Source organism: Mastigoproctus giganteus, chromosome 8, assembly GCF_048544385.1.
Source record: "Mastigoproctus giganteus isolate SK-2022 chromosome 8, ASM4854438v1, whole genome shotgun sequence".
NCBI lineage: Eukaryota > Metazoa > Arthropoda > Arachnida > Uropygi > Thelyphonidae > Mastigoproctus > Mastigoproctus giganteus.
In genome coordinates this window covers 156,061,999-156,075,522 of record NC_143582.1, presented here as the reverse complement: position 1 = coordinate 156,075,522, position 13,524 = coordinate 156,061,999, and the positions used below count along the sequence as shown (strand labels likewise).

At 36.1% G+C, this 13,524-nt stretch overlaps 1 protein-coding gene across 1 annotated transcript in view; it reads right to left on the bottom strand.

Moving 5' to 3' along the window:
• The window catches only part of LOC150081939 (filamin-A-like), a 385,277-nt gene that overhangs the window by 112,393 nt on the left and 259,360 nt on the right, over positions 1-13,524 (bottom strand). Inside the window, exon 10 of the mRNA XM_090378994.1 lies at positions 540-677. Within this exon, the coding sequence (XP_090235120.1) occupies positions 540-677 (138 nt within the window). The remainder of the gene's footprint in view (positions 1-539; positions 678-13,524) is intronic.

Sequence of the window (13,524 nt, the reverse complement as noted above, 5' to 3'; positions counted from 1 at the left end):
GCTCCCTTCTGCATGTGTACTCTGAATAAGAGGAAGGTTTCCATTCAAAGCCTTAAACACCTGTCTGATCTCCTCGAAGGTGCCTAGTTTCCAGCACTGCATTTTCAGAACTGAACCCTTTCCCAAATAAGAACACCCTTTTGTTCCCCTCACTTATCTTGTTCTCTTCTCTACTCCCATTCCAACAGATTCACATCCTTCTGCAAATGACGCTTCCAGTCTTATATGCAGTACTCAAGATGTGGCCTAACCATAACCATATACAACGGGATAATCACCTCCACAGGAATTGCCATCATTTCTGGAATTGCATAGTAATTCCAGCAATGAAACATTTTTGGGCAAAGTGTATTACTTTGCAAGGGACCTACTACAATGGGGCACCATGAAATAACTGGTAAATTAAACTGTTGGGTTTTTTTTCATTTTTCCCCCCTAATTGCAGTCCAATACGATAGTTTTATGATGACATTGAAATAAGGAAATGAAGTATATTTGGAAGACAAAGTAGCGTTTGGACATGTTGCATTTATACTCACCTGCCTCACGAACTCTGTATGAAACTTGAGCACTACCATCAGTTTTGTCAATGAAGTCTATGTTTGCTTTTGATGGGCCCTCAACAGAAACAGAAAGCATTCCTGCGCCAGCTTCCCTTGTCCAAACATTAAATTCACCTGAAATCACACATTGAAATAAATTGAAAAAGAGTTATCCAATACCACTTTTTTAAACCTTATTCACTACACTATGCATCATTCATTTATTCAGCCTTTTGAAAAGAGAGTGTTACCTGAGCATTATCCATGCACACTACCTTATGTCAGCATTAGAAATACAGTGAAAGTGTGCTGTAATGACAGTAGAGAAAATAAAAATATGCTCATTATAATTGAATACTTATCATAGCCACATTATAGATTAAAAGAGCTCAAATCAGCTCGGTGTAAGACAACTCATAATATTATTCAGTACAAGATGTGCTTCAATGTAAGCAACAATTTCATGAAATTCAGTGAAAGACAATTTGGAGAATATGACAACTTGCAACTTAGTGAACATGACAATTCAGTGTATCTCTCTCTCTCTCTCTCTCTCTCTCTCTCTCTCTCTCTCTCTCTCTCTCTCTCACACACACACACACACACACACACACACAAACAAATTCAAAAACTTTTTTCCCTACTCTGAAAATGCTTGCTTATATTTTATTTTAGCCTTATCCTTATTTTTACCTTAATTTTTTATATCTTTGACACCGCATTGGGATTACCTCGATCATACTGTGAGAGAATGTGCTAATTTTAATCTTTTTGCTTTATTTTGCCCCTCTCTCACTGTTATGGACAAGCATAGAAATGAAGTTCCTAGTACATGGTCAGGTGTAGTCCCCCTGATGAAATACCTGACCATTTATCAATATTTACTTCAGCTTACATCAGATTTTTGCTCTCCCTATATCTGACTTATAACTAAATTTGCCCACCCATATCTGATGACAGCTATCCCACCTTTTATTTTATTTGTTTAATCATTTTACTTTGCAGTTCTCTCACCTCTAATTGGCTTTGCAATTCAGCCTATAATTCTCTTAATTCATCATAACTTATAGAATATTCACATTCTTTCTCCTTTTACAAACCTACATTACTTCTTTTTTCTGCTATCCTCACCCTTCTAGTACTTGGCACTTTGTGTATTTTTAACTTCCATCTATGCAAACTTTATCAGACTTTTCATTTCTTACATTACATTACAAATTTTTGCATTCTTTACTGATGCTTTGTGCATTTTGGTGCATCTGTCATATGTAGCTTATTTATTTTTATCCACCAACCGAAACTACATGTTTAATATTCATGATTTTATATTACATTTAATATATATATATATTTTGTTTATTTTTGTGCAAAAATATTCAAACTCATATTACTCTAATAATATGGATGAGGGTGGGGGTTGTTAGGAAACATTTTTGGAGAGGGCTATTAGATATATAAAAAAGTAAATAAACAAGATTAATTCTAAAAGGCAAGTTTGAAGGAAAATATATGCCTATTATGTCATCATAACTGTTGATCCACAATGTTTGTAATATTTAACTCCAAATAAGGTTATTTATTAATTGTTTTAAACATATTTAACACATGCTGCTAGAACAGAATAGGCTGTTCTAGAAACAAGGACAGCAGAAGAAAACCTTATTGGCACTGAAACTAGAAGAAAGGAAAATAAATGAAGGTGAAGAAACCTATGCTATTCTAGAAGTATGGATTAGTTGAGAGCCAGCATAAGCCTTGGGGAAAATGCCTCACTGGGCTAAGCTGCTCTCTATATGGAGTCCAGACTCTAATTTCAGGCCCTTCCTCTACAAGGGAAATTTTAACAGCTTTCAGTAAAAAAAAAAAAAGGATAATGTGGGTTGCAAAATGAATATTCAGAAAAGTGGATTAATCAGTCAGTATCCATTATTGATCTCTACTTTTAGCCTACAAAACAACTTACTTCCATATATATATCCAAAAAATACAAACTACAGAAGTGAAAGTAGTAAACAAGTTTCTTTTTTGTTTCTCAATCTGTAATCTATCCACGGTACTTTTTTCATAGGATTACCATAAAAAAAGTAGAATGCACATTAAAAATTGAAGAATGAAGAGGGTGGATAGTGGACTCTATAAAAAACACCATGAGTCATAATGCCACACACTAAATACCTTGCATAGAAATCAGTATATTGTCATGTACAGAACTGTTGCATATATTGAACTGTTATGCAATGAACTGTTAAATATGTTGAATTATTGTGCACCAAACTGTTGTAAGACAAATTGACATGGACACTATTAAAAGACATAAATGTTGAAGAAACCACAAGAAACTGAGAAAATCTGTTATATCTACTATAATTTCCATTCATTATAAGAAAAAAATTTAGAACAATTACGTATAAGTCTTTCCTGCAGAAAAAAGCTTTATTGAAATCAAGATAAATAATACTGAAGGTGTTTTTTACATACAATTATTTTATACTTCATAATAATTAACTAAATAAGTCAGGCAACACTTTCCTTCATGAACCCATGCCATAATCTATTAAAATAACCCCAGGGGCTCATACTTGGCACACCCAGGGTCCTGAACTGGATATCATCATTCTTTTCTCTCTCTCTCTCTCTCTCTCTCTCTCTCTCTCTCTCTCTCTCTCTCTCTCTCAGGGTACTCAAATTTTTTTTGCTGGTGCAGCATAAGTGTCATCAGGCTTCCTTGTACCATATGGCTAATAATAATAATAAAGACACTACTCCCAACAAGGTGATCTCACATCCCATTCTTAGCCATAGACACGATCATCACTGAAGTCAAACTCACTGGTCTATAGTTTTCCATCACTTCTTTTGCATCCTCTTTGTAGACTGAGAAGAAGATTCTGGGACAGTCCAAGAGAAATGTCCCAGAATCTAACAAAGGTCTCATTAACATTCCCAATGGGCTAGTGCACTCACATGCGGCCTTTTTTTTTTAGTATAATAGGATGTATACTTTTCTCAGCTTCAGTAATTTTTCTAATAGTGTTCTCTGAGATTGCCACATCACTTATTTATAACAAAGTAACTCCTTTTTCCTTGACAAAGGAAAAAAATAAAAATAAAAACTTCGTTTTACCAACAAAAAAATGTATTGAAACAATTTTTCAATATATATATATATATATATATATATATTTATTTTACATTTTTTTTTGGTTTTCCATCTCATGCCTCAATCATCCATCTCATCGACTAAATAATGTTCATTCTTAACTGCTAATAACAGTGTCACAATGATTTTATATATAAAGATTTGGATTTGGATTTAGATTTTATTGGCGCATTAGCAGCTTTGGCTATAACGCGCCACTATATAAAGAGAAAGTGTGTGTGTGTGTGTGTGTGTGTGTGTGTGTGTGTGTGTGTGTGTGTGTGTGTGTGTGTGTGTGTGTGTGTGTGTGTGTGTGTGTGTGAGAGTGAGAGTGAGAGAGAGATCACTGATTATCCTGTTTGTGTAAAATTAAAAATAACAAAAATCATTTTCCCATAGCAGCAGAAGTTGACTATTTAACTTTTCACTATTAATAAGTTTGTACAACTTATTAATAGTGAAACTTATTAACTGTTACCAATCATCAGGATGAACCTCAAACTCTGACAGTTTTGACAGGTTTTAGGCGCAAATTATGCCCTAGGTACTCGATCACTGGAATTTTTTATTTCCTAAAAATATTGATGTAAAGACTCAGTGCCAAAGCTTGATCTTATGATCTTATCTTAAAGTAAAATATTATCCATAGTATTTTTCTATAAAGTGACATTTAAAGATAACATTGCCTGTGGGTGGCCTTTATTAGTGAATGCATACTGAACTAAGTGAATAGTGTATTTTGTCTATGTAAACAACTAAGCAGTGTGTGTGTGTGTGTGTGTGTGTGTGTGTGGAAAATAAACTTCCATTTAAACACATAACCATTACTGTGTGCATTTTCCTGAGAAATGGACTATACAAGATAAGGATATTTGATTGCAGGAATACTTTAATACAGAAAATGAAATCCGAAAAATCATAACTCTTCCCAGATTCCCAATCCATAACAACAGTAGTACAACTTCTCCTTATTAATTAGCATTACACAGGGCAGCAGCTAAATAAAAATCTCAAAGCAGGCTGCCAAGAAGTTTAGTAGAGACATTTAAAAGTCAAATTTCTACTTTATCTTAAAGAATATTCATTAATCATAAAATATTAGAAAGACATAAATGTGTCTACTGCCAATGTAATAATAAAATCTTAGTAATTAAACAAATAAAAAACAGGCAAATTAATAAATATATGGCCGACCGGGCTGGCCGAGTGGGTAAAGTACCTGCCCAGCACCCCAAAGGTCGCGGGTTCGATTCCCGCCTCGGGCTTGGATCAAAGTACTGCAAAAACCTTGGGAGGTGCAATATGGCCACAGAAGCCGATGCGCCAACAACTACCAAATCAAAAAAATAAATAAATAAAAATAAAAAATAAATATATATTGGCATTAACCATACAGCACAATGGGGCCTCAGGCTTTTGCTACACCACTCAAAAAATAATAAAAATAAAAAATATAAATAAATGAAATGTAAAAAAAAAAAAAAAAACTACCTATGTGATGTCCCTCATCATGTAGGTAACCAAAGGTCAAAGGACATTCAAAGGTCAACTATTCAGCTAACCTTTGAATTTATCCAAGCTGTTAGCTTCAACTACCCATGGAAGAAACTTATTTCAGTAATTATCAACTCACTAGTGAAAGAAAACTTCCTACAATCCATTCTAAAGCTCTTATCCTGGAATTTATGTGCCCGTAGTTTTTCTTTCTTCATATGGTCACCCTTTTGTAATCTTGCCAAGTGGGGTTCCTGTCTTTGGACCATTACAAGCCCAATGTCTTTTTTTAGGTGTGGTCTCCATATTTTTACACATTGCAGAATTCTGATTCTGCAAGGTGTGTTCCAATTCCAATTGCAGAATTACAACTGCCTTATATGCTAAAATTATGAACTCCATATCTCCATATGCAAATATTTATAAATTGATAAGACACCCTGAGATGGGCCCTCCTTGCTGCCTGCCTATGTTGTACAGAGAACCTCATGTCTTTCTACATCGCAACCTCCAAATTCCTTTCTCCCTCTAATATTTTTTTATTAAAACTTACTAAGTGTATAAGTTATTTTTTGGTTTGCTATTCCCCATGTGCAAGACCTTGCATTTTACTGCATTAAAACACATCTAGCACTTTTCTGACCATCCTATACAAGTACGTATACAAGCTGTTCTGAAGATGTGTGCTGCTTGGCACTGCTCATTAACCACTCTCTAATCTTTACATAATCTCGCAATTTTAATATCAAGCCCTCTATCCCTTCATCAATGTTGTTTTAAAAAAAACAGAAAAAACTGTAGTTCCTTCTAATCCTTGGGGTACCCCATGTCTACTTATGCAGTAATCTCTAATTCAGGACTTAGTCAAATGCTTTGCTAAACTACAAATAAACAATGTTGAATTTATTTCCTACATCCAACTAATGAGCCACTATGTAAAAAGAGCTAACCAGGTTGGGTGAACATAATATCCTCTTAATATAATACACCGTATATCCTTCAAAATTCCATTTCTATCTAAATGCTCCCTTGTATTGCCTCCTGATCTTCCCTACACTGAAGTCAGAATAACTAGTCCTGTAGTTACCCACTTCATTGGATTCATTTGTTGGATGTCAACCAGTGTACATGTATAATACACTGCTGCACTTGATCACAGATCAAAATGCACACTGCTGCACTTGATCAAAATCTAACCTGCTATGAGATTCCAAAACACACTAGCTCCACTAGTGTGTTTTGGAATCTCATTGCAGATTAGATTTTGGAATAATTTTGAAGTTTTTTTTAAACTTAATATACTGAACTGTAGTTAATATATAATTTTAATTCATATAGTCACATAGGTTAGTTTATTTTTGTATTTAGTTAAATATTTAGAAAGCTACTTAATACAGCTTAATATTCTGAAGGCTTTTGTTATTGATATTTTGGTGGGAACTTTGTAACTTTCATTCAGTTAGCTTAAATTTAACTTCTGTTGTGGTTAGTTTTGTCGACAGTTTAATTTCTGTACTACTTTGTTAATTTAAATTCTTTAGTATACTGTAAATTTAAATTTTTTAAAATATTTGGAAAGCTACAGCTTAATATTCAGATAGCTGTTGTTATCAATATTCTGGTAGGAACTTCGTAACTTTCATTTGGTGGCTTAAATTTAACTTCTCTAATGATTAAAGTTTTGTCAAAGTTTAATTTCTGTAATATTTTGGTAATTTAAATTCTGAAATATATTGTAAATTTAAATTTTGTGCTCTTTCTAAAATTTAAATTTTACTTTAATAATGGGTGTTACAAAATCCACTTAAAAATACAAAGTCCAAGGAAGTCGAAGGATGAAAATGCCTGCGGGTAATTTTTGGTGTGAGTCATGAGTTCATGAATTGTAAAGCCTGTAGTATATATTCTAAGGTTGGCTGGCCTATTGGACAAACCTAGCTCTAATGACAATTCTTTATTTTGCACCCAATGTAAGGAATGTACCGATCTCAAATTAGAACTTGGTGCATTAGGAGAAGAAATTGAGTCACTGACAAAACGAGCACTTGCCAGAGACTTGTGTATCTCATTGCCTGTCAAAAGATCACCCCTGATTTGGGTCCCAGATAAGAATAGTCAAGTGCGTACTGCTCTGGTTGAAGATGATCTAGTTTTATTAGGAGACTATTGCCAGGAAAACTATACTGTCACGGGTAATATTTTTTGTAATAAAGATAGGTGGACTAGAACCACGGTGCATTTGCCAAGAGCAACAACTCGTGATATTACCAACAAATTGTCAGGTTTAAGAGGGTAAAGAGAGCATCATTATTTATATGGGGACTAACAATATTAAATGAATACTACGTGACCACTTGTTGGATAAATATAAACATGCTGAAAAAATGCCACGAGTTAGGTCAGAATGTGAATGTGTCTGCAATTTTGTCCAAACATGATAGGCAGGTTATATGCTGAAAGCCTTGTAGGTTAACTCAAAACTTGTGGGAATGTGCAAGAATCTAGGAGGAGAATTTTTACCAGCACAGCCTGCACTTGTAGGTAGAAGGAATCTATTTTGTAGAGATGGTATTCATTTGAACAAAGGTGGTGCAAGGATTTTTTCCAGTGCCAGTGAGGATACCTTAAGAGTTCAGGGAAACTGTTAGTTGGGGTGGGGGAGAAAAGGGAGAATATATATCCATATTTATCTGATGATACAGGTCAAAGCAATGCTTGCACACCTCAAGAATTCTTGTTTGTTGCCACAACAGCAGATGTTCGCAAGATGTTCTGAGGGTAGCAACGTTCGAATGAGCAGGATGATAATGATAGGGAAACAAGCCCAAATAACTTAACTGTGTCTACAGTAATGTCAAGAGTATTGTTATTGTCAATAAAATTTGAACTCCTGGTTAGGACAACTAATGCTGACATAATAAGGCTAACAAACATGTGTGTAATTAGGAAAGATATGGATGGTGGAGTCATGCTTCTTATGAAAAGCAGTCTACGCACAAAAATAGCTTTTTGCTGAGTCTGAAGCAAAACATCTGCCACCATAAAATCTGTGTGGTGCAAGTTAATTGGAAGCAAAGGTATAACAAGAATGGGAGTAATCTACAGACCAGAAGATTGTGAAAAGTATGACAAGAGTCTTTATGTGCAGATGGAATAGGCAAGCAAGCATGAATCTCTTATTATGGGTGACTTCAATCTGCCCATAATTAATTGGAATAAGTTGGAGAGAAACTCACCTTGAAGAAAAATATTTTTAAATAAACTAGATGATTACTATTTTGTACCAGTGTTTAAGCCACTTAATGGCACTATTAATTGGGTGGATTGCAGAGTGAGGGCAAATACAATTGAATTATGGAATACCTTTAAAGAAAAAATCATAGAAGCCACGAATGCGCACATACCATTAAGAAAATATTGCAGGAGGAGGATGCCAAAAAAGGTTTGTTGTGCATCACAACAAACCTTTTTTTTTTTGGCACAAATGAAAGCATCACATGGCATGTGATGCTTTCTTGCATCACATGCCATGATTACTATTACTACTGTTTCACTCTTAGATCAACCTTTACGCATTACGATAAGCTCATACGCTTGCTTTCTTGCATCACATGCCACAATTACTATTACTACTGTTTCATGCTTAGAGTCACCTTTATGCATTGGCAATACATTGGCTCTTCTGCAATCTAAAGGAATCTCTTGTGAATCCAAAGATACCTTCGTGATTAACTATAATGGCTCAACGCACTTACTTCACAATTTCTGGGTATATGCCTTCAACTCCAAGAATCTTACTCACCTTTAGGCCTGAGAGTTTTCCCAATAAGCAACCACTTATAATTTCATGCTGCCAAGCTTCACTCACATAATTTCTCCTCATCATGAAAGGACTTTCATCTGTAAATATTGATGCAACATAACTGTTTAATTCATCTGCAACATCGGCTGTTTTATCTAAGACTTTCCTGCTCTGATTACTCTGAGTCTAATCTGATTCATTCTTTACTTGTTTCAGATATTCAGATACATGAAAAACTCCTTGTCCCCATTTTTTGCTCTCTGAGCCAGTTATTTCTCCTAATCAGCCTTTGCTAACCTTACTTTTTCTGGTATTATTATTGCAGATAATACTTGTAGTTATTATAGGCTCCAGTACGTTTCACTGCTCGTAACTTCCCCATGGCATCTTTTTCTGGGTGTTAAAGTAGTGCTCATTATTCATCCATCTCAGCTTCCTCCTCCTGCTATATATTCTTAATGGTGTGTGTGTGTGTGTGTGTGTGTGTGTGTGTGTGTGTGTGTGTGTGTGTGTGTGTGTGTGTGTGTGTGTGTGTGTGTGTGTGTGTGAATTTGCGGGTTCTTTGGCTATTGCTTTAAAGATATTCCATAATTTTAATGTATTTTCTTTCCCTGTACCAATTGCATAGTTACTAGAAACTACATGGCATCTTGAATTGGCATGGTTGCCTTTCCTCAAATTAAACCCAATCCAACTAAGAAGACATTGCCCCTACCCCATTTTACATCACAAAGGAGACAATACTAGACAAATTACTTACTCTATGTTATATCTTTCAAATAAAATGTCCAAAATAAAATTACAGGTTTAAATCGTGTAGAATACCACACTCATTGTAAATAATTAATTCATTAATTTTAAATATGTTTAATTCATGTATAATATATTTTAAGTGCTTTTTGTGTTCAATGTAGTTTCAGCATTAAATTATACTCCCCAGTGTTAAAATACACAGACTACAGATTTCCACCTATGTTTGTAAAAACAATCTGCCTCTTATCAATGGCTGTAACAGGGTGAAATAAACTGATAATAATAATAAAGGAAAAAGTTTTTTTTTTTTAAATAATAATAATGGGATATAAAGAGTTAGGATAACTAAAAGGAAAAACAGATGCTTGTATACTTGCATGCACACTAATGCTCGGATAATAGTAAATAAATTTGATGAATTTGAAGTGCTGATCAAGTCATCATCAAATGCAGGCATTGTGGGAATATCAGAGATATGGTGTCACTCAGATATAACAGAGGCAGAATTTGAATATGAGGAGTACAATGTATACAGAAAGGATATAGTGTACAGTGTTTATTGTCAAGCGACACCAGGAATCTTCTCAAAACCCACGTCGTATACTCTGTGTCGCCATATGACTCTGTTAATGCCAGAGACAGTGCAAATTTTGGTGTTGCTTTTGCATAGCATAGTGTTGGTGTGACACAAGCACTTGGAAAATAAAAATGAAAGTAGACATGTGTTAGAGGCCGAACAACTGTGATGAGTACAACAAACAACTGCATAGAGAAATAGAGTGGACCAGTAAATCAGAATTTCTTATAATCAGGGATTTTAACTTTCCAGATATTGACCAGAACTTGTGGGTTGGTCATTCACACACTAACAAGACTTTTGTGGATATATTGGATGACTGTTTTCTACAGTAGCATTTTCGAGAGGCAACAAGAGAGAGCAATCCTCCTGATCTAATTATCAGCAGTGATTCTTCATACATTAAGAATCTGCAGATAAAAGAACCACTAGGTAGCACTGATCACAGTGTATTGATGTGGGATTTACTTAAAGATGTAACTAAAATCAAAGGTAAGGGGAAGGGTTTTTGCTTTCATAAAGGAGACTACAATGATCTCAAACAGTTTAAATTAAGTGTGACCACCTAATGTTGTTACCAACAACAAATTCTAAATGGGAAGCATTAGTAGAGGCATTTGATGCAAGAAAGCAAGCTTATGCAGCATCAGCCAAAAAAAAAAAAAAAAAAAAAAACCACTCCCACTTCACCCCTCTGTTCGTTCAAAATACCTGTCCAGCTGAGCCTTAAACTTATTTAGGCTATCAACTTCCACGACAAGGGATGGAAGTCTGTTCCACCAACCAACCACTCGCTGGCTAAAGGCAAATTTCCGCACGTCTATCCTACATCTGTCTTTCCTCAATTTGAATTTATGCCCTCTCAGGTGATTATTCTTAGCGAGAGGAAGAATCCCATCAGCATTGAGCATGCTCAAACCATTCAATGCTTTATACACCTCTATCAGATCACATCGCTGGTGCCTAGTCTCCAGACACTGTAATTTGCAAATCTTAAGCCTTTCTTCGTAAGAGCACCCCTTTGTTCCATTCACTAATCTTGTTGCGCTTCTCTGTACTCGTTCCAGCAGCTCTACATCCTTCTTGAAATGAGGCCTCCAGGCCTGTATACAGTACTCTAGGTGTGGCCTGACCGTTGCCTTATACAAGGGAATAATCACCTCCTTATCCCTGCTAGAAAAATTCCTATATATCATTGACAATACACCATGAGCTACTCTTGCAGCCCGTCTGCACTGCTCAGAGAACTTCATATCTGCCTGCACAACCACCCCCAGGTCCCTTTCATTCTCTACCACTGTCAGTGTAATACCACAGAGTTGATACGTTGCTCTGGGGTTGCTGTTTCCCATGTGTAGTACTTTACATTTGTCAATGTTAAACTTCATTTGCCACCTCTCAGCCCATCTGCTCAACCTTTCCAGATCCTGTTGCAGCAGCATAGTGTCAGTAGTGTCCTTGACAACCCTGCCTACCTTTGTATCGTCTGCAAACTTCGACATTAAGCTTGATATACCATCATCAATATCATTTATGAATACAGAAAACAATAATGGACCCAACACTGAGCCCTGAGGGACTCCACTAATAACATTAGTCCACGACGAGCAGTGTCCATTGATTACCACTCTCTGTCTTCTCCCCCTCAGCCACCCCTTTACCCACAGCAGCAATTTGCCTCCAATGTTACACTGCTCCAATTTGTGCAGCAGTCTTCCATGTGCAACAGTATCAAAAGCCTTTCTAAGATCCAAGTATATAATATCAAAGTTATTCCCTGCATCCAGTTCCTTTGTGACTGCATCATAGTATCCAATCAAATTGGTCAGGCAAGACTTCCCCTTAACAAAACCATGCTGTGCCCGAGCTATAACTGAAGTCTTGTCTAAGTGATCCTGCAGTGCTTCTTTAACTAGTGCCTCCATTAATTTTCCTGGAACAGAAGTTAAACTCACAGGTCTATAATTGCTTGTGTCAGCTTTTGATCCTCCTTTGTGAATTGGGGTCACATTTGCACATCTCCAGTCTATGGGTACCTCCCCTGAGTCCAAGGAAGTTCTCATAATTATGGCTAAGGGTTTGCTTACTTCCTTTGCTGCCTTCTTTAATATAACTGGATAGATCCCATCCACCCCAGGTGCCTTTCTTGTGTTTATCTTCAACAATTTCTCCTCCACTTTACTCTCAGTTATTACAAGATTCTCTAGCTTACTGCTAGAGTTGAATACACCTCTGGCATTCCCCTCAATAAATAACTCCTCATGTGTGAATGTCGATGCAAAATATTCATTTAGTTTGTTAGCTACCTGAGCAGGATCATCAACAGTTGATCCATCGATATCAAGTGGACCAATCTGATTCATCCCCTTCCTTCTAGAGTTTAAAGAACTCTTTGCTGTTTTTCTTTGCATCCCTTGCCAAAGATTTCTCGTAATCTGCCTTCGCCTGCCTAACCTCCTTTGTAACTTGGTTACAGATCAACTTGTATCTATCATAGGCTTCTGTGTCATGTGTTAATTTGTATGTATCCCATGCATGTTTCTTCTCTGCCATATGCCTCATCAGTTCATCTGACATCCATTTAGGCCTAAACCGTGAACAATATTTCTTAGTTGGTATGTAAAGTCTAGTAGCTTCCAAGATAAGTTCTTTGAATGCTTCCCATTTTGCATTTACTGTTGGTAACATCATCAGTTGGTCCCACTGTATAGAATTTAAATACTGTCTCAGTCCATCGTAGTCGCCTTTACGAAAGCAATAACCCTTCCCTTTACCCCTAATGGTAGTTACCTCTTTGAGTAAATCCCACTTCAGCACACTGTGATCACTGCCACCTAATGGTTCATTTATCTGCAGATTCTTAATGCATGAAGAATCACTGCTGATAATCAAATCAAGAGTATTCCTCCCTCTAGTTGCCTCCCGAACATGCTGATGTAGAAAACAATCATCCAATAAATCCACAAAAGCCTTGCTAGTGTGTGAGTGACCAGCCCACAAATTCCAGTCAATATCTGGGAAATTAAAATCTCCCATTAGAAGACTCTCTGATTTACTGGCCCACTCTATTTCCCTGTACAGTTTCTTATTATACTCATCAGAGTCATTAGGCCTATAGCACACTCCTACTCTCAATTTTGATCTCCCAATGCTTATGTCACACCAAACTGACTCAACACTGCACTGTCCAGCGATGTCCACTGGCTTCACTTCCTTG